The sequence below is a fragment of the Malaclemys terrapin genome, chromosome 7 (assembly GCF_027887155.1).
Source record: "Malaclemys terrapin pileata isolate rMalTer1 chromosome 7, rMalTer1.hap1, whole genome shotgun sequence".
Taxonomy (NCBI): Eukaryota; Metazoa; Chordata; order Testudines; family Emydidae; genus Malaclemys; species Malaclemys terrapin.
The window spans coordinates 117,692,018-117,719,126 of record NC_071511.1 but is presented as its reverse complement, the minus strand read 5'-3'; the positions used below and the strand labels follow the sequence as shown (position 1 = coordinate 117,719,126).

The following is a 27,109-nucleotide window of genomic DNA, read 5'->3' as shown; positions in this document are numbered from 1 at the left end:
TTGTTTTTAGCATCTTGTGCATCTAGTTGAGTGGGAAATGTGTAGTGCAAAGTATGGGTAATGGTGTTCATTGTGGCTCAGTGCACAAGCCTACAGTTTCACATTAACCAACATGAGTGGGTGGGAACTACTAGTAGCGGTGTATGTTTGTACACACTTGGCTACAATCAAAAAGCCCTCTTTTTTTTGTTTGAAGGTGACATTGAGGTTTGCTAACTGAAGAGCAGATCATAAACTTAAATTTAAATGTCTCTACATCCTAGTATAAAAGAGAACCTGAACTCTAATCCAGAGAGGATGCCATTACTCTGTGTCCAGATATCTGATTGAAACTCGGAGTGCACTGTAGCTAGGTAGCACTTATCTGGAAAGCTAAGATGACTCTGAGCTGGAGACTGCATGGCCAATTACATGTTGAAAGTTATTTGATTTTTAGCTGCAGTCATGAACTGACCCTGACTTTGGACAACATGTGCAATGGCCATAAGTGTCAGTCTGTCTTTTAAAATAGTCCTGTGAATGGCCAGCAGAATTGGATGGTATTGCAGCTCCCTGACTGGGTGAATGAAAGTTCTTGGAAAATAGTGAATAGGTGGCAAATGCTAAATTCTTAATGCATTTATTATAGGGGGCAGCATGCAGGTGTAGTTAACAGGTGTTTAACTACAAGAAATCCCCCAAAAATTACAAATATCAAAGGGTACAAAAGAGACAATCCCAGCCAGAAGCCATTCAGAACTCTAATCAATAGTTGAATACTCTTGATCTGTCCTGAAGATCAATTTGCCAGAGATGTTACAAAAACTTCCACTAAAACTCCATTTCTCTCAAGTCTCTGGTACTTCTCTATTTCTGGAGTTGGAGTACCTCAATTCTGGCTAATTGCTACCCAACTCTTTTGCTCTCTAGACAAACTACTTTCCAAGAAACCACCTTTTATGGGGCACACACATTACTCTCCTCCTAGTTACCTTTTACACATTCTTGTAATTCTCCCTGATTGCTTGGAAGATTGACCTCTTATGCAGTCTCTTCTTGGGATTAAAGATTCTAGCAAAACACTTAACTACATGAGTAACTACATAAGATCAATTCAGAGATTGATCCAACAAGGCACTTTCCATCTTTTAGACCACCCAATAAATGAAGATCAGTTTGAATATAAAACTTGTATAACTTTTCATAACAAACTTCCCAACTTTTTGTAGAAAATGGACCATGTTTGGGGTACAGAAAACCAAAACAGCCATATCAGTGGTTGACTTACAAACAGGTTAGTTCTGCTTATTTTGTATACCGTCCAAAGAATGGATCAGCACATTGTAGCAGTCTCCAGTGGTAATGAGCCAAAACTACTTCCTCTATTCCTGCAGGTGTCGGACAGAGCTGAATACCTGGGATCAGGGCTCTTGTTCAAAGGATGTAAACCCTCACCAGACCAATTCATTGGCATTTTTGCTCAAAATAGACCAGAGGTAAGTGACAAGCAGAACCCTAGCTATGGGCAACTGTCCAGCACTCATGGGAGTCTAAATTCAGTGGAGTGGCCCCCAATTTATTTAAGTAGGGATTGGATTGGGCTCCAAGTGACAGTCTGAGAAGAGTTAAAGCCTGAATCCATAGAAGAACTGATTATCTGTCTTCCTTCCAATCACCTTTTTGTATCTGCTAATCCTAGTCCAGGTGGCTACTTAGGACTAACCATGAAGATCTGGGTTCTGGCTGCCATAACATGCAGTTCATATACAAATCAATACTAGATGTATATGTGTGAGGGGCTACTCTACAGGCTACTAAACTTGCTCTGGCAAAAGCATTTGAACTACCATACATCTCAGGTAACAAACTCAGGGTAGTTGCTTCTCTAATGGTGCTATTTCTTTTGTGCAGTGGATCATTTCAGAATATGCCTGCTACACTTACTCAATGGTTGCTGTTCCACTCTATGACACTCTGGGGCCAGATGCCATTGTATTTATTATTAACAAAGGTAAAAACCTTATGTACTCTTCCTTTCCACTTTCACTGACCTAACAATGTTTCTCTTCTGCTTCAGGTTTCATATTAGTTAAACCTACATGACACTTCTAGCTCTGCAACTCTGCCCTAAACTGTCAGCACATCACCTGTAGCTAGCACTACTTTCTCAATGCCCGTCCTGTAAGATGACATGATCTGAGCAATAGGTCTACCACTGCATTTCTTGGGAGAATTCTTGTACTAAGATTTGGTGACTGTCCACTAGATTCTAAGGACAATGTCAAGTCTACCTGGGAAGAACTGGGTCATCTGTATCTCACTTATTAATGAGACCCCCCCCCACACAAAACTTTCTCCAACTAGAAAAAGCAAACTAGTGCAGTATCCTCAGTTTGAGGTGAGACTCTAAATTGAAACACAGGATAATACGAAGGCCCAATCCTGCCAACACTTAAGTGTGCCTGAGATCCTATGGGACTAATTGAATACAAAACTGTCAACGTGATTACAGCCAAAGTTAGTAAAATGAGTGAACACCCTCTTGTCTATTTCAAGTCTTCCCCTTAGGTGACTGATTCTTCCACTGGTCTTTATCTTGCTTATTTCCTTGTCAGAACTTTCTCTGTTCAAATGCAGGATTGCCAAACAGAATCAGACCATCAGTCAACTTGTAAAATCACTACAAATTAAATTACAAGCCAAGCTAACCTTAGCAACCGGTTCTGTCTCCTGGGACAACAGAGCAGTAATCTAATTAGGTTCATTTGCGTCTGAACATGTTGCTTGCTCATTAGTGTTCCATTGCTGTCTTACCACAACATGCAATTACTAAAACAACATGTAAAAGGCTTCTGTAAATTCCAAGTATTTGAGGCCAATACTCCTCAAGATACATGGCTAAAATAAGAACAGGAGTACTTGTGGCACCTTAGAGACTAACACATTTATTAGAGCATAAGCTTTTGTGGACTACAGCCCACTTCTTCGGATGGCTGTAGTCCACGAAAGCTTATGCTCTAATAAATTTTAGTCTCTAAGGTGCCCCAAGTACTCCTGTTCTTCTTTTTGCGGATACAGACTAACACGGCTGCTACTCTGAAACATGGCTAAAATGTAACTTCTAAACAGGGGATAAAGTTTTAATGCCAATCAACTTTCTTTCCTTAAGTCCAAGGCTGGAACTGGTCATTGAGTGACTTTGAAAATCCTACTGTAAATATTTATTGCTGATTTTTTTTTCCCCCTCTCCAGCTACCAAGACCCACTTCTACATGTACAACTAAAATGTACAGTCCATTTGGGGGAGAGATGGGGGGGCTGACACTTGTACATAAGTCAAAATTCAGCCCTGGTATGACTCCATTAGTATAGGCCCAGACTTGTAACCATAGCAACTGAGTGCAGAGCATTTGTTAACGTCAACTACTGGCTTTGGCTGCAACCTTTCAAATGACAACTCAACATGCTGAAAGATCTGAAGGACAGAACCTGAATTTCCCTTAACCTCTAATCAATCAAGACTAATCTCAATATGGGTCAGATCAGGGCTCCTATAATTTCAGCAAGAGGTGGATCGGGCTTCTGAAGTGTAGGCTCTTCCTTTTCTGTAGCTGACATCTCCATGGTGATCTGTGACAAACCTGAAAAAGCACAAGTCCTGCTTGAAAACTGTGAGCAAAGGAAGATCCCAGGTCTGAAGACCATCATTCTGATGGATCTCTTTGATGATGAGCTTAAGGATAAAGGTGCCAAAGAAGGAGTTGAGATCCTGTCTCTTCAGGAAGCTGAGGTATGTGAACCCCTCACTTACAGCCTATCTGGTGACTGTTCAGGGAAAGGTCAATACAGCTACTTGGTAAGAGAAGGATTTTAACACTATGATCAGTCAATGATTTGAAGCTAGTCACATTTCACTGCTTGCTTGAGAGCTTCAGACTGAACATTCAGATTGCTAGTTCATGCCACTGAAGAAACAGCAATGTATTGACTAGTGCAATGCAGATACTGGGATCATGTTTACTACACTGGTAACTAGAGTTTCCCTAGAGTGGCTCAGTCATGTACCACCTATTAAGGAGATACAACACTCCTAAGTTGCATCTAAAGATATCTAATATATTACAAAGGTCTCTTTATATGCATTTAAGCTGACATACTGACTTTGTATTCAGATGTCTAGTTTTTAATACAATAGCAATGTTGGGGGTTAATCTATGCTCCCTTAAATGACAACATATATTCTTTTTTGAATAAGAAATTCAGTCCAAAGCAAACTGGTAAGCCTTGCAGAAACTGTTCAAATGGGCAGACTTTTTCTGCAGCTCTTGATCAATAGCCACCTAAGGTACATGGTCTGTACCACCTCTTGTGTCGGAGAATAACTGAGTTCTCACTTTTCGTTTGGGGACAGCAAGTCAGATACTTTATTTTTTTTAACAATTGCATAGAGGGAGAGAGCTAAACAGGTCTCTCTACAGGTAAACAATTACAGCAAACCTTTATACCTTTTATTACAGACAACAAGTAACAGCTGCATTTTGTTTATACATAGGCCATTTTTATATTTTATTTTTTTACTTGTTTTGATTTTAGTCTACATACAATATTTTTTTACACAAGGTTACAACAACTTCTCACACAGTTCTTTCCCACTCGCCTCACACAATTCTCGCTTCTACAAATCTCACATTATTAGGGTTAGTTAGCCTGACTCTTGCTAATGAACTGTCATGCATTGCATCCCCTTTCTGTCAGTTCTTTCTCTGATTCCACATGAGTTTCCCTCATGCTCTCCAGAAATTAATTGAAATTTAAAGCTAGCTCTGAAGATCTCAAACACAAGATTCTGGAGCTGTAACCTGTAAAATGCATGGGCTGTAAAACTTGCAGTGCAGGGGTCCAACACAAGTTTGCTGGGCCTCTGTGGATGGGAATATTAAGAACATAAGAATGGCCATATCTGGTAAAAAAACCAATGATCCATCTAGCCCTGTAGCCTGCCTTCCAACAGTGGCCATTGTCAGATGCCTCAGAGGAAATAAATACAACAGGATAACTATAAAGTGGACCATTCCCCCACATCTGGCAGTCAAAGGCTTAGGAAAATGCAGAGCCTGGGGTTATATCCCTGACCATCTTGGCAATGGCTATATCCTCCAGAGGATATAGTTACTCTTTGCCTTCAACATTCCCCGCAGCAACACAGATCCACAGATCGACTGCATCTTGAAATTTTTTAAATCTGCCTAACTTCATTGAGTGGGCCCCAGTTCTTATGAGAAGGGATAAATAACACTTCCACTCATTCATGAGTTTTATAGACCTCTATACTATCCCTGTCTCTTCCAAACTGAATAGTCCCAGTCTTAATTTCTCTTCATATAGAAGCTGTTCCATACCCTTATGTTTTGTTTCTGTTCTCTGTACTTTGCCAATTCTAATCCATTTTTAATAGGAAAACCAGAACCACACACAGTACACAAGATGTGGGTGTATCATGGATTTATATAGTGACATTATATATTCTATTGTATTATCGTTTCCTTTCCTAATGGTTCCTAACATTGTTAGCTTTTTTGACTGCTGTTCTGAATCTGGGCAGATATCTTCAGAAAACAATCCACAATGACTCCAAGATCTTCGAGTGGTAACAGCTAATTTAGACCCCATTTTTGTATGTGCAGTTGGAATTATTTTCTGCTATGCACTTAACATAGAATTTCATCTGCCATGCTGTCACCAGTTTAGTGAGATCTATTGAAACTCTTCACAGCCAGCTTTGTACTTAATTGTCTTGAGTATGTTGAAGAGGGCTCTGCAGTAACTGCTGTGGAAGTGCAGGGAAAGCCCAGTGCCTGTCAAGGTGTAAACTCCTTGACACACAGGCAAAACACATGCTGGCTAAACAATTATGCCCCATCTGGCCTGTTTCACCTGCTTGCATTGCATTTACATTCTGATATTACAAGAAATGTTAAAAGATGTCTTATCTATCTTGACACAGGAGCTGGGCAGGAACAACTTAAGAGAACCTGTTGTAAGTTATTGAAACTTAATACTTTCTTTGAAAGCACTGCAAAACCTGCCTCTTTGAAGAGGCCTCTCCATCATAAGTCCACCAATGATCCCCCTCCTTTCTACCTCGGAACTCTTACAAAATAAAACTGAACCCAAGCAGAGCCTTGCTGGAAAAGGGGAGAAATACCAGGGATTTGGCTACTGGCTTCTTAACTGGAAGGTGCTTGGACACTACAGTAGTGGGGCAAGGATTAAAAAACCCTTTGGATTATGAAATTAACACTACTTCTTTTGTCATCTCTTTAGCCTCCTAAACCTGAGGATCTTAGCATTGTCTGTTTCACCAGTGGAACAACAGGTAAGTAACAAGTAGTGTTCAGACACTATAGTCTGTCTTTATCTAAATTTTCTTCCCTTGGATCAGGGGAGACTATTGTGGTGATGAGAGGGGATACTGGAAGTGTCTCAAGACCTGAAATGCAGAAAACATAATTTCCTTCTGTCATAAACAAACTGCTTGTTGGTACTTGCAATCAAATGAGAGCCTCTCCTGCTTTGTCATCCTGTAGTGAATAATTGCAGGAGGCTTCATACACTACACTGAAACTCTAAAAATGGAAGCCATTGTAGAGGGATAGCAGATATGAGCCAAAAATCTCCTTTTTACATCCATGCAACTCCACTCCAGTGAATAGTTCCACCAGTCTAAGGAGCTGGCCCTCCGTCTTGGGCATGTTAACCCTTTAAACCCTGCCGCTCTCACCTCCACTTAAAACAGGCCTAGCTGGAGACACTCCTAGACTGCACCTCAGGATTCTGTAGGCCATGTTCTGGGTACACTTGTATTCAATGTAATGCTTATGTAGTGGTGATGGTTTTTTCTCTCTGATCCAAAAGCTGTCTCCAGACTTAGATATTTAGGAGTAGGTTAGATGAATGTCTATCAGGGATGGTCTAGACAGTATTTGGTCCTGCCATGCGGGCAGGGGACTGGACTCGATGACCTCTCGAGGTCCCTTCCAGTCCTCGAATCTATGAATAGTGAAAAAACACCCTCCCCTGAGCACTGCAAGTTTCAGTGCTGTAAAGTGCTAGTGTAGACAGAGCACCAGCACTGGGAGCTACTCCCATTTGGGGGGGGGGGGCAGGCTGTGTGTTGTGTGGCTTTTTTTTAATGCTGGGAGAGCTGTGCCATGACAACACTTTAACATTGCTAGTGAAGACTTACTAGTTACATGTGGAAACATGACTTGAGTCCAATACCACAAATGAATCCCCTGAGGGCTTGCAAATGTACAAGTGACTGAGCCAAATGTAAACTGCAAAACTTGCCCAATCCCTAGTGGTTCCAGCTGCCATGAATTTGTTCTTCCCCCCCATGATCTTTGGCAGGCAACCCCAAAGGAGCCATGCTCACACATGAAAACGTTGTTGCAAATGCTGCTGCTTTCCTTAAAAGTACAGAGGTAAGTTGCTGCTTTCATGTTTGCAGACTAACTTGGTGTTTGTTCCTTGGGAGGCTTGTTATCCTGTCTAAGCCACCCAGCTTCACAAAACTACTCAAGTCTTCCTGAGTTGCCACAGTCAACTTAACAATCTGCCTACACTGTGTGCAGGACTTTTAAATGGACAAGTCTCCCCTGCAGACCAGGCCAAGACAACTAACCTCACTCCTGTCCAAAGCCAGAACACAAATTTTAACAAAATGAGAAGTTGGTCCTAGGAATGGATCTGAGCCAGACCATAAGATATGAAATATCTAAATCCTGGCTGCTCAGATTGGATCTGAACTTCTCCTCTTGGGCCTTTCTTAGGGCTTGTCTATACAAGGACACTCAGGAAAGTTAGACATCTTCCTAGAAGGAAGACACATCTCTTCTCCTCTTCCCCCCCCCCCCCAAATCGCCTTGAAAGAGTGTCTGACTTGGCTCCAAACCAAGCTGAGGAAATCTACTAGACAGGGACTTCAGGAATTGCAGATGGCCACCATCCTCCCTCTGTCCCCCATGCTAACTTCAGTGGTCTCTAACAGATCCCTGGGGGGGGGGGGGGAGGCAGGGGGAGGGAAGGAATACCAAAGTTCTGACTCCTCACTACTCTGAGTAGGCTGGAGCAGGTGTAAAATTACCTGCCACTTCAATATAGCAGTTAAACCTAGATCTGTTGAATTCTGTTCTATGCTGTAGCATAACTATCATCTCCCACCTCAATGCTCTTCTGTTTCACTGTAGACTACATTTGACTGCAAGACTTCAGACATCTCAGTGTCCTATCTTCCTCTGGCTCACATGTTTGAGAGAGTAGTACAGGTAAGAGTAAACCAAGCCCTTAATTTGTTTCCTTATGTTCTATAGCAATGTCCTTCCTGTAATGATCTGGTAGAAGTTTTGTCCATGCAACTAGTCCTACAGTGGCACACTTAACTCAGTATCACAGTTAGCTACTGACTTAAGTGACTGGCCAATAACAGATTGTCCATAGGGCAACCTTCAAAAGCATTATTTAGTGATATTAAGTCATGCTCCAGGGCTTATACCAACCACTAAACAAATGTAACTATGGCTAATCAGAACATTCATATACATTCTTTTAAACTTGCCAATAAAGTTGGCATATGAGACTACTTTAACATGAAATATATGGCAGCATGCAGGTAAAATGGCAGGAAACCTACAATTCTCCCCCAAGGAGTTCAGTCACATTTTAATTAACACATTTTAATGAGTGTCTTCAGCATAGAAGCAAGTCCTCTGGAAAGATGGCCAAAGCATGAAGAGGCATATGAATCTGTAGCCTATCTGGCACATAAATATCTTGCAACGCCTGCTACAACAGTGCCATGTGAATGCCTGGTTTCATTTTCAGTTGACAATGCTGCCTGCATCTTTACAATATCTCCAGTAAATGTAAACAAACTTGCTTCTCTTAGCAATTGGCTGAACAAGAAGTAGGACTGAGTGGACTTGTAGGCTCTGAAATTTTACATTGTTTTGTTTGAGTGCAGTTATGTAACCTACATTTGTCAGTTGTGCAATCTCATCATAGAAGCATTACAGTACTTAGTATTTTTCAATTCAGTTCCTACATCTTACCATTTTTACAGGGCAGATATCTGTAATCAAAGTGAGCACTGTACACTTTCAATTCTGTAATTGAAATCAATATATTTGAAAATGTAGAAAATCCAAAATATTTAAATAGCAATTGGTATTCTAATTAACAGTGCAATTAATTTGTGACCAATACTTCTGTTAGTCTTAAAGGTGCCACAGGACCCTCTGCTTTTTACAGATTCAGACTAACACTGCTACCCCTCTGATACTTGACATTAATTTTTGAGTTAATCACATGAGTTGACTGCAATTGACAGCCCTAATACAAATACATATGTGGGTAGACAAACTGGTGCATCACTCAGATGTGTACTATAAACCCTCTGTGGATGTGTGAATGCATGTACCTGTAAATCTCAAATTTCAACATTGCAGCACAGGTCAGGAGACTGACTTTGCCAGGTATGATCCAGATTGATGTCCCCTCTGTCCTACAACCTTGGGTGTCTTACAATGCCTTGCCAAAGTAGCTCCCACATGAATTGCTCAGTCTTTCAGCTTGTCTGCATAGTACAGTCTCCTAGCCCCACTTGAGTTACATTTTTTGCTCGCTTGTGGTGAGATGCTTTGCTTGAGCCATCTTACTGACAAACCCTGTAAGTCAGGACCCCTCTCCCCCAGAGTCCAGTGAATGCAGTGTATGGGATGGGCAGGGAGAGAGAAGGGGTGCCTTAAGATGTTTGTCCTTTTTTTTTTTTTTTTTTTTTTTTTTTATAGCTTCAGTCCCTCATACAAAAATTTCTAGCTGGGCACTAGGAGAACCAGCAGGGAACATCCTTCCACATACACTTGCTCACCTGTTTGAGCTTCCTTGGTTTCCCTTCCTGCTTGACTTTTTTACACCTTTTTTTATTGCTTAAATGCAAATTAAGCACAGCACACATTCCTTTGTTTTAGGACAGACCTGTTTGCCAACATCTGTTTGGGCAGAGCCATGGAGTTTGAAACATGTTGAAATACATATCGCATATGTATGATGTATAAGTAAATTGAGTTTTCAAATGATTACCTTGCTATATTTTTATATTTTAAAGTAGGTGTACTTTGTATAAAATATATTACAACAGTATGTAAGGTGTGAACACAGGTCTAGATTATCACATTGACTCTCTAGCATTCACCTGCAACATCTTAATATCCCCAAAATAATAGGCACTGAGCCAGAGCCCCTTGTATAAAGGGCCTGAACCAATAGGGGTTGAATGTGAGCAAGATAAAGAAAGTAAGGGGTCACAGGAGGAACTGAGGGCTCTTCTATTCCTAAGGCATGATCTCAGGCCAGTTCTGATCCCACAGAACTTGATGCCAAAGATCTTATTGATCCCACTGAGAAATGGATTCAGTCTCCTTAATTTTCACATTTCAATCAATTTGAATGAAGTAAATAACCTTTGTCAGAATTACATCTGACAAACATAGCCCTGCTTGGTATCTGCTACCTCTGAAGGGATTGATGGTAGGTATTTCCCACCCTAAAGCAACACTGTCACACCATTGCAAAGTGTAGGGCAGAGGACACTAAGAAAACACCTAAACAAATGACATTTCTAAAACATCCCTTAACTCTAATAGCCCTTCAGAAGCAATAAATCCTCCCAGAGCAGGTCCAGAAGTCCAAATACACATGTGGACCCATATTGTAAAAACCTTTCACAAAGTACACTCTCTACCCAACCTCACCTTCTGTTTAATCCTGATTCCTGAACTACTTCAATGGCCTTGAGCAAGTCACTTGGCCCCTTTGCCTCCACTTCCCTATCTGTAAAGTGGAAATCCTTAATCTTAATACTTCTAAAGAACACTGAATACAGGAAGCCCTTAGCGCTCAGAAAATTGCAGTGAGTATAATAGTGTTCTTAAAAAAATCTTAATATCTCAATTCAGTTTCTTCACTTGTTCCACTACAGTCTGGGATCTCATGATAGAAACTAGACCTACAAGAGGGATGTCGTTTGGTTAACAGGTACAAGTAACTTGCCTATCCTTCAAATGGGGATATGTTGACAATTAAGTGATTTCATCCTTTGCTCCCAGGGGGTGCATGAGCACAAAGGATAATAGTTTCACTCCCCCAAGGAAGCTGTATGCTACAGATGCATGAAAAGCCTGCATAGCCTTAAACTCACTAATTTTTCCGAGACTCCTAGTCCTATGAGGCTGGGAATTCTTACCCCAAGCAAGGACTTGCAGAACTAGGCTCATTCTCTGTATATTTAATTTCTAGACTATAATGTACTCCAGTGGCGCAAGAGTGGGTTTCTTCCAAGGAGACATTAGACTACTAACAGATGACATGAAAACCTTGAAGCCGACTATGTTTCCAACAGTACCAAGACTGCTCAACAGGATCTATGACAAGGTACTAAAAGCTGCCACTTTCCCAGATGAATTTACTTGAAGGGGGATGTGCACTTAAATCTGCTTCCAACAGTTGCAAATTCACACAACTTAGCACTCACTGGAAACTTGGCTTTAAATTAAATGTACTGAATACCCACACGTTGCGGGCAGAGGTCCTGATTAGAGGAGTGAGCATTGTCTTTATAACCCCTAGCACAATGCAGGGGCTTGGGGGTCATGATTGTAGCTCCTAGATGCAAATACATCACATACTTCCCATGAAAATCAAATAAATGTGGATTTTCAACTGTTAACACTCATAGCAGGAATGTCTGCTTTTATTTAAAGCCAACACAAACCCTGTTGGCAGTCTTTACTGTCATGGCATTCTTTGTAGAGTCTGCATGGCCCAATCTACCACAAAGGCAGTCCCTCAAGGTCATGGCTGAGGTGACCACTACACCAAGTGGCACCATTATATTTTCCCAATGTCCAGGCTCCCTCTAAATGGAGGAAGATGGCACTGGACACTGAATCTAGCACCCTTCAAATTTTTTTAAAAAGTAATGTTTTCTTTATCATGAAGGAAGATATCCTGGTGAGCTCGTGAATAAACTCACTTAAACAGCTTTTTACCTGCAGATACAAAGTGGTGCACAGAATCCATTGAAACGGGTTCTGTTGAACTTTGCATTAGCCAGAAAACTGGACGAAGTGAAGAAGGGCATTCTCCGAAATGACAGCATCTGGGACAAAATGATCTTTAAGAAAGTCCAGGTATGTCTCAAAGATGCATATAATTTGAGTAACAGAACATATTCAGAGTAACTGCTCCAGGCCCAAATAAGACAATAGATTACTGCTGGAGATAAGCAGAGGCTAGAACAGCATGGGAAGCCTAAAAAAAACACCATACTATAACCACTGTAATGGTGTTTACCTTGGATCAGCGCTGAAAGCAGGAGTCTCACATGAGCTGAAGAACCAGGCTGTAATGTAGCAGACTTGGAACATCTGTAGATCAGGCCCAGAATGGGAAACATGCAACAGAGGTGAATTATACACAAGGATGTGTCCAACACTACACTGTTTTATAGCAATAGTTCAAACCAACACAGTACAACTATTAGACTTGCAGTGATTAACTTCATTGTACACATGCATGAATGCAACTTTGAGTTGCTGTGTTCCAGTTGGACGGAAGTGTCTGGGGAACATATACTCTGCACCGGAGTTTAGTCTGAAGGTGGAGTTGAGCTGAAACTGAACCAATTGGAAGATGGGACTGCTTCTTTAGAATCTAGAAGTGTCCAATCCTTGGTGACTGCTCCTTATGGTAGTATTAGTGTAAGGTGTAATACACCAGATTCTTGGCTATTCTCCTAGATGCCAGACTAGTTCTTTGTTCAGAGTGGGCGGCCACTGGATCAACAACCAAATGGGGGCAATAGCAGCATGGATAGGGGAGGGAATGAGATCTGGAAGCTAAAGCAGGAGATGAAGGTAGAGATCTAATCCTTGAGTGATCGCTGGCTGGCCATGTAAAATGGATAAATGACAAGCATTCCACCTCCACTTGGGATGTAGCATGTAGCTACCTCACTTGAGAGACTGTAATTCTTGGCACTTTAAAAAGCACCCGGAGACCCTTGCCAAATTAGCTGGGGCATGGGGAGAGGAATGCTGATCTGACTTGGCTGCCTTGAAGTAATTCCAAAAAGTAGCTACCATGTTCTAGAGCCAAGTGGGACAGAATACAGTAATGTCTCAACTTTTCCCTTTGGGAAGCTTGGTGCTTGCACCACTGATGCCTGTTAGATAGGAAGACCTGTTAGCATGTCTTGTGATCCTGTCCCTTCCATGAATGGCAACTAAGCCTTAGTCCTCCATTAGCTGGAGCAGTACTCAATTCTGCTCAAGAAGTGGTATGCTGCTTTTGGAGGGCTTGTGTGGCTTGGACAATGACTTGCTAGCTGCTTGTGGCAATGGTTGCTGTTAAGGAGACGGGGAGGAGGCATACCTTGAATGAAGTCCTAGGTTCCTGTTCACAGCTTTAAAATTAGATGCTGATGAGTAACAAACCCTTGACTCCTATAGATCGGAGGCTCTGCTTTTTGACTACTCTAATCATTTCTTGCAGGAGACCATGGGTGGGCAAGTGCGTATAATGGTAACAGCAGCTGCCCCCATATCTCCCTCTGTCCTGACACTTCTCAGAGGAGCATTGGGATGTCAGGTGAGACATGTTTGCCATCTTATTCCATGGTGGAGACTCTTCTCTGAGAATATGGTTAACTTCTCAGACTTGATTTGACAGAACACTTTAGATGGCACTTTCACTGACAAGTGACACTGGCCCAGACTGAGTGTAGTGGGGGATTATTTTTGTATGAAGTATGGACTTCTCAGCATGTAGCAAGACAAATGCCATAGCATTCCACATTGAAGAAAACAGTTTTGCACTAAAAGACCTCTTTTAGACACTCTACATCATTGACTCTTGATCACACAAACTCTTCTCCCCATCTATGTACTTGCACTTTTCTAGCTGGATCCAACATCCTACAATCTTTAGCGTTTGTGCTATGTAGAATAAGGGCCTCTTCCTGAATGAGTGGAGGATGAGGTTGCTTGGAAGGTTGACGCTGTCAGGCATTTCATATAGCCAAATCAGAAGACTCCCTGCTATGAAAAGTTTACTCCAAATAGAAAGCAAAGGGTGGAGAGGAGCAGTAAAGCAGATGACTGAATTTAAAGCCTCTTGTAGTGCCACAGTCCTATTAAGACTAGTTCTTTTGCACATGTTCTTCTCTGCAAATTAAGTTTACAATCCCCATGCTCTAGCATTAGTATAGCAAGGGGAGAACACAAACCTTTTTGTGGTATGTTTTGAGTAGTTCTTCCCTCCAGCAGATGCTCTCTGCAATACAGCAGCCAATGTGCAGGGGAGTGTAATGGGGTGCCAGGAGTTTTTAGCAATGTGCCCTGTTTGCAAGTGTTGGCACTTCAGACACTTTATGCAGGGTTCTCTGTGGCAGGAGCATACCACTAGCTCTATGCAGGGGTGTGTGGTGGGAATGGCTCTGGAGGGAACTGGGAAAGGAGTCTGGACAGCTCTGCTCAGGGAGGAAACAGATTTAACTTTTTTTCTTGCCAATAGGAAGCGTTTAGATGGGATCTCTCTGCTCAAATCAGCACTTGAGCTGTTAACGGAGGCCTGCACTAGGAATTCTGTGTTTATATGAAGGAACTGGATGTAGGCTCAGCCTTCTCAGTGGTAAAATTCTGATCCTACCAAAACAGTGGGCTATTGGATCTGGATTTTTTACAATAGCTGTACACCATTCTTTTCTGTATGCATCTATTGCATACAAAGGCTGGATATGCCAGAAGTGGCAAAATACTTCATATGGTCATGTAAAGTGCATCTTGTGCCCATCTGTAGAGTGTCAACTCTTATGTTACAGCAGGGACCACCCAAGGACTCCAACACTAAAAGGATATTTGTTTCCATCTTATCCAGATTTTTGAAGCCTATGGTCAGACAGAATGTGCAGCTGGTTGCACCTTCACAGTGCCTGGAGATTGCACATCAGGTATGGTTGAGATTGAAAATCTTCCTTGAAGCTGCTAAAGGCAGATGCCTCACTGCCATGGAAGGTGTTGCGCAACTAAATTGTCCTAGGAGCCTTTGAAAAGATCACCCTGATTCCCACCTGGTAGACAGAATTTAAATACTCTTTCAGTTTATCGTTGCCCTGTTGTGCACACACCTTCTCAAACACCCGTTAGCATCAGTTAACCTTGCTTTGCCTTTTCTGAGAGAGGGCTTGCTAGCCTGGATAGCATCTCTTCTGTTAAGCATGAACTTACTGACCTGGTGGCTTAATGGTATAGTTCTGTTGGAGGCCGAAGAATAGAAATGTATTCTTTGGGCATAAAAGGCTCTAAAGGACCAAAGCGCACATGCATATCTTCCTTGGTCACGCTTCACCCAGAATCTCCAATATCTCTTCTAAAACCCAATAAGGGCCTCCCAAATTCATAGCCACAAAAAAGGTGCCCCCATACCATGAAATCTAGTATCCTTCTGCAAAATCTGGCCTTTCATGTGCTTTTACCCTCCTTATAAAGATTTCACAGGGGAGACCAATGTTTCCCAAATTGGGGGTCCTGACCCAAAAGGGAGTTGTAGGGGGTTGCAAGGTTATTTTAGAGGGTCACAATATTGCCACCCTGACTGCTGCCTTCAGATCTGGGTGGCCAGAGCTGCAGCTGTTGGCCAGGTGCCCACCTATGGGGGTGGTACCTTGCCAGCAGCAGCACAGAAGTCATGGTGGTAATACTATACTATGCCATCCTTACTTCTTCACTGCTGCTGGCAGTGGTTCTGCCATCAGAGCTGGGTTCCCAGCCAGCAGCCACCATTCTCCAGCTGCCCAGCTCTGAAAGCAATGCACCACCAGCAGCCGCGCAGAAGTAAGGGTAGCAATACTGCAACCCCTCCACAACTCCTTTTTGGGTCAGGACCCCTACCATTGCAACACTGAAATTTCAGATTTAAATAGCTGAAATCATGGCACTTACAATTTTAAAAATCATATGACCATGAATTTGGTAGGGACCTAAACATCATCCAGGGAGGCACTGTTATGTGATTAGGTGTTTCAAGATCCATTTTATATTCCATGTTCAGATTCAGTATCTTCCTGGAGGAATGCAGAGCTGTTTTATTGTTGCTCATAATAAAACAACCTAATTATTGGGTAACTAATCCTCAATACAACCATTATTCAGGAAACTGCTAGATCCAACTTGGATCACTTAATCACTATGAATCGAAACTACTAGGCAGAAATCCATTTACTAGCACACAGTAGCTGAGACTTAGGACAGGGTAAAATTTCAAATACAATTGGAAAAGATGAGCAGGGGGGATCTTGGGCAGAAATTATTACCCAAATTAGAAAACTGCTAGGACATGAGATGGAGGGAGCAAACTAACTTACACATGTCCTAGGATTTTAAACAATCAGTGGTAAGGACCAATGACTTCTATCTCAAAAGATGTAGGAGATTCTATAGTTTCAGCATCAAGAATAACCTGGCAGCTAAAATGTTCATCTTTAATCAAGATCTGTTGGGTTTGTTTTCCTGCAGCAGTGAAGAACATCCCTGATCCAACCATTACTTTCCTACCTTGTATAGTACACAGTTTAGAAACTACAAAACAATATATGGGGAGGGGGGGGCTGAAAGAATCTCAAGGGTTTGAATTCCAGTCTCTAAAGTTGAAACTGACTTTAAATTGACTCCCTCAAAACACCTTGAGGGTGTGAGGAAGTCACCCATGGATTCTGCAAAAGGTTAGATCTTGCAAATAAAATCTGCCTAAACTTCTCATGCAGGCCATGTTGGAGCCCCTCTACCCTGCAATATCCTAAAACTAGAAGATGTGGCTGACATGAACTATTTCTCTTCCAATAACGAAGGAGAGGTAGGCAAACCTGTCTTTGGAGTGATGCTGTAAGGATTGCTGCAATGCTACATGGAATAACAAATCTCTTGTTTGCATGCTGTAGGTCTGCATTAAAGGACCAAATGTCTTCAAAGGTTACTTAAAGGATCCTGAGAAAACAGCCGAAGCTATTGACACAGATGGCTGGCTTCACACTGGAGACATTGGGAAATGGATGCCAGTAAGTTTTCATTGGTTTAATACCTGCTATAGGAGGAACACTTCCCCAAGATTCCTCACCCAACTAGGGAAGTGATGATCACTACTAAACTTGCAGTGACGGCAAAAAGTATTGGACTATTGTAGGGTACATAATACTAGTATCTTCCCAAACTGTTAAAGATAGGCCTAAGCATCTTTCTTTTGGAGATATATATATACTCCAGATAACTCTAACCAGTTAAATGGGGGAGCTTTCTTTGGCATACTACAAAGATAATATAGACATAGAATTGGAGTGTTGATCAAAACTTAGATGTCAGTGTAGAGTCCATCTAAGGACCCCTTTTCACCACTATGATTGGTACAATATGTGGTTAAACAAAGATACCAGTAACTTAAAGTTTCTTGCATGAGGGCGGAGTGCCCAAGACCAATTAGCTCAGACAAGGGAGGCTTCAAATAACACCTGTCAGGCCAGTAATTTAACTCAGAACATGCCATTGCTTTCACAATGATCAGGCAAGGTGAGATCTTCCCTTAATAAAGAGAAAATAAAGGTGCTGTCTAATCATGTCCTGAGATAATTGGAAGAATAACTGAGGAGTTGGGGCTTAAGTTAATCAGTTTCTCTGAACCAATTAGTACCTCTCAACTTCTCTGTGGGGTTGTGAAGATGCAGCTGTTTGAGACAAGCCACATGATTCCATGCAACAAAAATGAAATCTTTTGCAAAAGGGAGTAGGTCAGCTTTTTAGAAGCAAGCTTTAATTTGTGGGGGAAGGAATGACTCTAAATATTAGGAAATACCTTAACATTAAAACATTACCATAGAATGGAACTCTGAAGATCATTGACCGAAAGAAGAACATCTTTAAGCTAGCACAAGGAGAGTACATTGCACCAGAGAAGATTGAAAATGTCTACATCAGAAGTGCTCCTGTAGCACAAGTTTTTGTACATGGGGAGAGTTTAAAGGTAAACTGCTTCTTTCTTGAGTGCTTTACTCCCTAAATAAGAAATGAGTGCTAAGAATTGGGCCTTCTGAGGTATTACCTTGAGTACTTAAGACCCATAAATTGCTCTGAAGCTCGTTCTGTGTACAAGCTGCAGCTTCCCCTCCAGAGCCTCTGTGGGGTATAGCTGGCCTGTGATATACAAGAGGTCCGACTACTAGTGGACTCTAGGCTTTAAACTCTGCCTGCTAACCAGGCTGTCACTTGTTAGCCTTCCCATTAGAGGGCAGGAATCTTCTCTTCAGCAGTGTTTGTCAGGATGCTATCCCACAATTGTTATGATCTCTAAGTAGGCTGGGAGGTGATGAGAACTAACTTGGGGAGGTGGGGGGAGTAATTCAATATCTGTGTGGGTTTCAAATGATCAGAAGTTGCCTAAGTGATATCACTGCAGTTGATTAAAAATTCCTATGTATTTCAATGGGAGCATTTAAACCAATGCTGAAATCTTAAACCAGAGGGTGATCATCACTGTTAAGAAATGGGATGCCCAGAGTATAGGCTGGGTGGCTAGACTCTGATTTGGAGAAGCCATTAAACTGTAGCTCACACTTTGAGCTGATTTAAATTATGCAAAACTCTAACTCAAATGGTAAGTAGTTTTGGTGTATCTAACACTCACCCTATCCAGAGGACTCAGGCAATTGTATTAGACTCTTAGACTTTAAGGCCAGAAGGGGCTATCATGGTCATCTAGTCCAGTGATTCTCAAACTTTTGTACTGGTAACCCCTTTCACAAAGCAAGCCTGAATGAGCCCCCCTATAAATTAAAAACACTTGTTTATATTTAACACCATTATAAATGCTGGATGCAGAGTGGGGTCTGGGGTGGGGGCTGACAGCTTGCAACCCCCCATGTAATAACCTCGCAACCCCCTGAGGGGTCCCATTCCCTAGTTTGAGAACCCCAATCTAGTCTAACCTCCTGCACATCACAGGCTACAATCTCACCCACTCCCTTCTGCAATAAGGCCATAACCCAGGCTGACTTACTGAAGTTTCCAAATTGTGATTAAAGATTTCAAGTTACAGAGAATACCATTTACTCTAGTTAAAACCAGCCCATGACCAGTGCCCCATGCTGTTAGAGGAAGGCAAAAAACCAAGTGTTCTGCCAATCTGATCTCAAAAGTCCTTCCTGATACCAAACAGGGTGATGGGTTATGCCTTGAGCATGTGGGCAAGATTTGCTAGCCAGACACCTGGAAAAGAATTTTCTGCAATGATTGCCACTTCTTTTTTTTAAATTGATCAATGATGCATGTATTCTGTCCATATCAGTGGTGGCAAAGTGAGAACCCTATAGTTCTGCAAAGCCTCTTTGGGTTGAGATTCTAGGTCTGACTCCTGTACTGAGTCCAACAGTTAAATGTTGAACAGGATTGCATTAAACTTTTGACACTTTCATATCCTACATCTTGTTCCAAATGTGACTCTTTCCACAGTCCTCTCTAGTGGGTGTAGTGGTTCCTGACCCTGAGGTACTTCCAAAATTTGCAGCAAAACTTGGAATAAAAGGTTCATCTGAAGAAATTTACAAAAGCTCAGTAAGTGCCTTTTTATCTTAAGATTGTATCTTCTAGGTGCATTATATTTGTGCTGCAGAGAATAGTCCTGCAGAAACTGCCTTAATGTGGACTTAGGATATTTCTTTAGTGTCTTTAGAAGGTTTTTAAATTTTAAGCTTCCATTTAAAATACTAGTTGCTAGTCCTTAGTCACAACTGTTTTGAGTATGTCCTGGAGCAAGCACTAGGTTGAGGTGGCCAGGCCTGAGTTCCAATCTTGGCTCTGCCATTGCCACAGGGGTTTAGGAAGACTAAGACAGTGCAATGATTTCCAATCTGGCAAATGAGGATAATGCTCTACTGGCTTTCATGGGGATGTGGCTAATGTTTATAGGGCTCTGAACACAGTACTGAGTGGCAAGTATCCAACACCTCTAAGCAGAACTTCACGATGGGACCACTACCTCACCATGGATTTAGAAAGGGAGGTAGTTTTAAACTTCTGCTTGCTGTGTTACATGGTCTGTTTTTCAACTTGGTCTATATTAGGTATTGAAAAAAGCTATTTTAGAAGACATGGTGAAAGTAGGAAGAGAAGCTGGCCTTAAGTCCTTTGAACAAGTGAGTATTTGGGGTGGGGTGGGATAGCTCAGTGGTTTGAGCATTGGCCTGCTAAACCCAGGGTTGTGAGTTCAATCCTTGAGGGGGCCATATGGGGGGGGGGATAGTTGGGGTTTGGTCCTGCTTTGAGCAGGGGGTTGGACTAGAGGACCTCCTGAGGTCCCTTCTAACCCTGATATTCTATTTAGGATTATGAACTTTCTGTAACCGACATTAGCACAGGCAAGCAGTGGCTGCTAAAGGCCTGGGAAGTATGCATTGCTGTAGCTTAAACTAGTCCTGAACCACATTAGTAAAGAACCTATCCATATGGAAATTCAGTGGCTTTTCAGTTTATCATGGTGCCGATACACTTTCTAGCACATCACTGACAGCTAGTTTAAATGTCTGTCTTTCTACGTTCAGGTTAAAGACATCTACATTCATCCAGAGATGTTCACTATTGAACAAGGACTCCTGACTCCAACCCTGAAGGCAAAAAGAGCAGAACTCTCTAAATACTTTCAGACCCAAATTGAAGCCCTCTATGCAAATATGCAGGAATAATAGGGTGGCATTCTAAATACTCATTGAGATTTCTGTGGAATACCAAAGCACTCCTCAGGACAGTAAGTCACCTACTGAGAACAAGATTGAATAGAGGAGCAAGAGGAATCTTAACAGGAAGATGATACATTTATACTTGCCAATTTTATGCCTTGGTTTGGACTTCATCACAATGATGACCATAAGCTATTGTGTTCCAGTTGCCTAATCTCTGGAATAGGCACAAGATTCCAAGTAACATGGAAGCTCTTACTTTCAGACTGAAGCACACTGATGTCTAAAATAAGTGCTTAGGAAGCAAATGAGCAGGTTCTACTAAGCTTCATCCTTCCACAAAAAGTAGTGGTCCCTCTCCATGCCCTCCACTTATTAAACTATGAAATTGTCATTGGCTGGAAGACTGACCATTCATTCATAGTGCCTCCAGCACTTAAGCCTGAAACTACTTGTATTGTGCTTCAGCTGCCTTCTGGTAACCACTGCTATGTGAAGCAATAAATTTTAATTGCACATTCAAAAAACCTGTACTGTAGGAGTAATCATTTCTGCACAGTCCTTGGTGAAATTCAGTCACTCAGACCATAGTGGTAGAATAATGTCTTCACAGAATGCTTTGTTAAGCAGAGATCTTAGCTCAAATTATAGCTGACCTACTGGCTTCCTGCGTGCATACCACCTGAGCTACAGGGCAAATATAGGGTGATTTTTTTAAAACCAGACCTCTATCCATCTGATCAGTTGAGTGAAGCTGTTTTTTGTCCATTGTCCTTGCCTATGGAATACCAAGTCAGTCCAGTGTTAGTTCTGGAGGTTCCAGCAGCAAGCCCTAGCCTTCCACTAAGGCCACCAGAAGTGTCCTTTCAAAGCTCTCCAGCAACTTACAACTTCATAACAGTTTTCTTAATATTAGCTCATGTCTAAATCTCCCTGTCAAATTGTCTCCTAATCTACCAGGATAGGTTAAATAGGAAGAGACGTGTGCAACCTGAGAATTTTTTCTAGTAGTGATCAGGTGAGAAGTGCCTCATGCTGTTGCACATGTCTCTTCCATTATCATTAATGGGAAGTAGCAAGCAGCTGACAACAGAAGGCAAAGGGGAGCAGGGGGGAGAGAAGGGGAAGCAGAGATTTGTATAAAATAATATACAGGAATGAAAGTCCCTCCCCACATAAAGCAAAAGCTTTGTAAAACCAGGAATTATTGGGGAACCAATCCAGTAGCTCTTTCCTTCAGCAGAAGAATAGAAACTTCATTTGTAAATCTTCCTGAGATGAGGCTTAGGCCAGGTCTACATTGGTATAATGACATTGCTCCAGGGTGTGAAATGTCCACACCTCTGACAGTTACCCCAACCTAAGCCCCAGTATAGACACTGCTATGTCAACATAGCTACTGCCTCTTGTGGAGGCAGATTAGCTACACCTATGGGAAAGCTCTTCTATCCACATTGTTGCACTTTAGTGAAGACTCTACTGTAGTGCAGCTGTGTTGGTGAAGTGCTTAAGTGTAGACCAGCCCTTATACTTTCCCAATGCCCCAAGGGATTTGTGAATGGTTTCATAGATGCCTAGCACACAAACACTGGCAAGATTAATATTTTGCCTGTAGCAAGCTTGATACCAAGGCCTTGGATCTTTGGATGTATCAACACGAACTGGATGCAACTGGGATGTGTAATCCATATGTAAGCTCTCCTTTAGAGTGCTAGGCATACCTGTTCATGCCACAACCTTCCAAAGAGGGTTCTAATGGTTAAACCAACAAAAGGATGGGACAACTTTCCTGGGAATTGTGGAACAGCTTCTGGAACAGGAATAATCTCCTCACTCCCACAGCTTCTCCCACTAGAAGAGACCCCTCTCTAAATTTTCTTTCAAAGGTAATAGTGACTACAGTCTACATTGCAGGTGGTGGTGAGTTTTTTTTGTTTTTGCAGCCCTGAGTCTCAGAACCCAGGTCAACTGACTCAGGCTTGTGTTATGGGACTAAAAGTAGCCGTGTGGACAATCCAGGCTTGGGCTGGAGCCTCGCCTCTGAGACTTGCCCCCTCACTGGACTTAAAGGGGGGTGTGTGCTCCCTCCCAAGCCAAAATATCTACACAGCTACTTTTAGCCCCATAACATAATCCCTAGTTAGTTGATCCAAGCTCTGAGCTGCACTACCATGTGGCTCTTTGATAGGTATACCCTAGAAGTCAAGCCAGTTTTGTCAATCACTCCGATTAACCTAGACCCCTGATCATCAGGTGAGTCTATGCCTGCTTAAAGGATACCACTAGGGTTGCCACTCTTCCACAGCGCTTGGTTCTCACTGTCCCAGAGAAGCTCTAGTGTAGCTGAGATCCACAGGACTTTAGATGCTACTGTAATACAACCCAGCACCACAAAGATGGGCACACTAGTGTGGGGCAGGGACTTTGTCCACTACACAACACTTGATTTTTCTCCACCCCAGAAACATAATTTGATCAGATCAATGAACTTCTAGGTAAGATGTACCTGGATACCAGAATGCATTAGAGGTTAATAAGAAAATCCATGATGACTGTACTTAACTTTAGCAACCAGGCTGCTAAGTGTAGGTGCTTCAGGTCTGGATGAGAATTCTGGTGGCTTCTGCATGTGCTGTTGAGTTTAAGTGCCTTCTGGGCCAGAAGACGGTTGCCACACTTTATATTTAAAAAATAAGAAAGATGGGCTCATTTTTTGCCTAGGATTCTATTTCTGTTGCCATGGAGAAGATTTGTCCTCTACTTCTCCCTTCCCAAAGCAGGGAGTGACACTCATGCCTAGGTCCTTACCAAATTTGGTCCATTTCATGGTCAAGATTTTAATCAAACTTCATGATTTCAGCTATTTAAATCTGAAATTTCAGTGGTGTTGGGGTCCTGAACCAAAAAGGGGTGGGTGGGTAAGGGCTTGTAAGGTGGCTATAGCAAGGATTGCAGTACTACTACCCTTACTTCTGTGGTGCTGCTTCTGGAGACAGTGTTGCCTTCAGAGCTGGGCAGCTGGAGAGCAGCAACTGATGGCCAATAGCCCAGTCTGAAGGCAGAGCCACTGCTACCAGCAGTGTAGAAGTAATGATGGTATGGTATTGCCACCTTCAGGCAGTAGGGCAGAAGTAGAGCTGGGCTCTGTCAGCTGCCACCACTCTCTGGCTGTCCTGCTCTGCAGGCACCAGTGGAGAAGTTAGGGTGGCATAGTATGGTATTGCCACCTTTATTTTTGCACTATTGCTTGCTGGCAATAATGCAACTCTCAATATAACCTTGTGACCCGTCCTTATAACTCCCTCTGGGTCAGGATCCCCAATTTGAGGAAACCTTCATCTCCCCCCATTAAATCTGTACAGTAGACAGATTTCAGTCCAGGATGTTTTTTATAGCTGTAAATTTGGTAGGGACCTACTCATGCCTTAGTCACGAGCCTTCCTTACCTAGAGGTAGACTTTCCTAGAACATAATTGCTTGCTTTGTCCCTTTGAAGTGGCCCGTATTGGCCACTGCAAGACAGGATACTAGACTCCATAGACCACTGGTCCCATCCCATTGAGCCATGTTTGTGGTGTGGGCTTTTTTTGCTCAGACACCACTGAAAGCTGTTGAAGTTAACAAAAACATTGGATTTTTGGAACAATTTTGTCTTTAAAATATGCTTCCTTCCATGTGAGCCTCCCTTCCACCATGAACATGCAAGGGGCTAGAATAAAAACTGTTGGCTTGTAGCATGTTGGTACTGACTGCCTAAAAAGGGATGTTGAGATCTCAGAATTACCTAACTTTGCATTCCATCAGGTGCATGGTTCCATCTTCAAAAGGAACATCTTGAGAAACCCACTCCAGAGCAGAAGCAGTGAGGGTTAGCTGGCTCTGAACAGGCAGTCTGTAACTCTAACCCTGCAGCACATGTAAATGGTGGCTCACAGAAGGGAGAGCACTTGGATTTAGCCAGCTCTTAAGTGGGCATGAGAAGGAGTGCTGGGTGGAAGCAACCATCATACTACTAGCTACCTTGGGGGGGGAGAGAGGGAAGGAAGAGGAAAAACAAATCACAAACTACAGCACAGCATTTAGAATGTTATAAATGATCAGTGGATAGTAAAGTGCCAACTTCTTCTGTGGATATTCTGGTAACCTGAGTAGGATGGTGGAGCTTAGTCCTATACTACCAGTGAACGGCATTAACCCCATTAGTGAAGAGAGAGATGCTGTATAGAAGAAACTAATTTTTGCTGGAACAGGATAAGCTCATACTAGAATGTAAAACACAATGATTGCATCTGTAACTTTAACAGAATCTTGAGGATTTATTTTAAACTGTTCACAATCTCCTGCTTGCTCTTTGCAGTTTTAATTCTCAAGGTCTACACCCTTTCATTATAAGTGAGGGAAGGTGGGCATTGACTCACATGTGGCTTCTTCAAAGATGCTTGACCAAAACTAACTTATTCAGTCATCATGTACTCTGCAGGAATGCTAATGGGAGTTTAGTGTATGGCAGCAAATTGCTGCCATCTTAAAACAAACACCTTGTTCCTACTCAGTGTAAGGTCAAATTCTCTTCCACCCCCTTGAAACTCTTAAGCTTAGAATAACTTAAGTCAGGTACCAATGTGAGATGAAGTTATGACCTGACTCTCTAGGAGTAGGTCAATTGTATCAGAAAACTACTCCAGTACATAATTGTAGTTACCACTTAATTTCCCTTAAGTAAAGGAGTTCATAGTGTAAAACAAAGCATGTTTTATGCTTTTGGTTTTATTAGGATTTAGATGATCTTCCATAGGGAGGTGCTATGCATGCCATAGTTTCTCTTACTGAATCTTGGTACCTGCTCAGTTTTCACCTAAACAAATTCCTAGTCCTCATAGTGGTAGAGACCTTCATATGATGAACTTTGAGTAAACTTAAACTATCCATCTCCATACGTAGAGATTTAAACAGCCTATTCAGCTGACAGGTTCATAACCTCCCCTGATATACCTCCATAATGTTTTGATGCAACTAGACCCTTTGGCCAACACCTGCTGCTGCCTTCACAGAGGAAGTTAATGGCAAACTTCCTACATTATTCCATGGAATCCTGTTTTTAACTAGAAACTAGGCCAGTTAGGAATGCAGACAAGGTGAATGGTCTACTTGGAGAAACAGACATTCTAGTGAGTCGCTACAACTGTCAATTCTCTACTAAACATGAAAGTCATCACCAAGCTAGGGTGCCTGGCCAACACTGCAGGAATTAAGGCCCATTAAGCAGTTAGGCTAATGTCACTACATACCCTTGTGTATAGTGTCATTAGAACCCTCAAATGGTTGAAATCATTAAAGTAAAACCTAGCCAGAGTCATAGGTGGGGAGGGTATGTCACAGCAGTAGACATAGGAAGCACTGAGTCAAAGCTAATAGATGACTATTGGATGATCCCAGCAGGAGACAATAGAAGCAGTTAGGACCAGTTTGAACTACTTAAGGGACTGTCAAGGGGTTCTAATGACACTATCTCAGCTCTCCTCTCCCTGCAATTAATTTGACCAACAGCTCCCAGCCTCTTGGAGAACAAAAAACACTTGCTGGCTTTAAAAGGATTCTCACTGGGTACAAAGGAGAACTCTGACAGTGGAACTTAGAGGTGTGTTAAGTAGCTAAGCCTACCTTGGCTATCATTATGGAATGTTAACACTTTAAAACATACAGAGGGGCCTGTGGCACCTTTAAGACTAACAGAAGTATTGGGAGCATAAGCTTCCGTGGGTGAGAACCTCACTTCTTCAGATGCAAGTAATGGAAATTTCCAGAGGCAGGTATAGAGAACCTCATTATCTCTATACTGATTTATACCTGCCTCTGGAAATTTCCATTACTTGCATCTGAAGAAGTGAGGTTCTCACCCACAGAAGCTTATGCTCCCAATACTTCTGTTAGTCTTAAAGGTGCCACAGGACCCTCTGTTGCTTTTTACAGATTCAGACTAACACGGCTACCCCTCTGATACTTTAAAACATGCATCCTGCTTAGAGAGGAGAAAAAAAAACCAAACCACCAATGATTTACGCTAACTGCTAAATAAAATCAGTTTGGAGGAAGAAGGATGTTAATCCCTATCACCAGTCACAGGATCCCAAAACCTGTTGCCCTGCAGGCTGATAAACAGTTGGTCTATACAGGGCAGCCTAGGAGTGAAGGAATTATGAAATTCCACCTTGAGACAAGCAAGGGCACAAGGCCCAGCCCCTGTAGTGGGTGCTCAGACCAGAAAGGGAACAGAGGTGCTGCTAACTCTGCAACTGT

At 42.2% G+C, this 27,109-nt stretch overlaps 1 protein-coding gene across 2 annotated transcripts in view; it reads left to right on the top strand.

Moving 5' to 3' along the window:
* Positions 1-21,204, top strand: part of ACSL5 (acyl-CoA synthetase long chain family member 5) — a 38,762-nt gene extending 17,558 nt beyond the window's left edge. For both annotated transcript variants that reach the window (XM_054035921.1, XM_054035922.1), the window contains 18 exons: positions 1,209-1,273; positions 1,374-1,475; positions 1,891-1,990; positions 3,591-3,769; positions 5,984-6,016; positions 6,304-6,355; positions 7,390-7,463; positions 8,229-8,306; positions 11,335-11,469; positions 12,093-12,227; positions 13,591-13,686; positions 14,974-15,046; positions 16,859-16,947; positions 17,033-17,149; positions 17,962-18,105; positions 19,590-19,691; positions 20,201-20,272; positions 20,678-21,204. In XM_054035921.1, the coding sequence (XP_053891896.1) occupies positions 1,209-1,273; positions 1,374-1,475; positions 1,891-1,990; positions 3,591-3,769; positions 5,984-6,016; positions 6,304-6,355; positions 7,390-7,463; positions 8,229-8,306; positions 11,335-11,469; positions 12,093-12,227; positions 13,591-13,686; positions 14,974-15,046; positions 16,859-16,947; positions 17,033-17,149; positions 17,962-18,105; positions 19,590-19,691; positions 20,201-20,272; positions 20,678-20,818 (1,787 nt within the window). In that variant the 3' untranslated portion in view covers positions 20,819-21,204. The remainder of the gene's footprint in view (positions 1-1,208; positions 1,274-1,373; positions 1,476-1,890; positions 1,991-3,590; positions 3,770-5,983; positions 6,017-6,303; positions 6,356-7,389; positions 7,464-8,228; positions 8,307-11,334; positions 11,470-12,092; positions 12,228-13,590; positions 13,687-14,973; positions 15,047-16,858; positions 16,948-17,032; positions 17,150-17,961; positions 18,106-19,589; positions 19,692-20,200; positions 20,273-20,677) is intronic.
* The last annotated feature ends 5,905 nt before the right edge of the window (positions 21,205-27,109 follow it).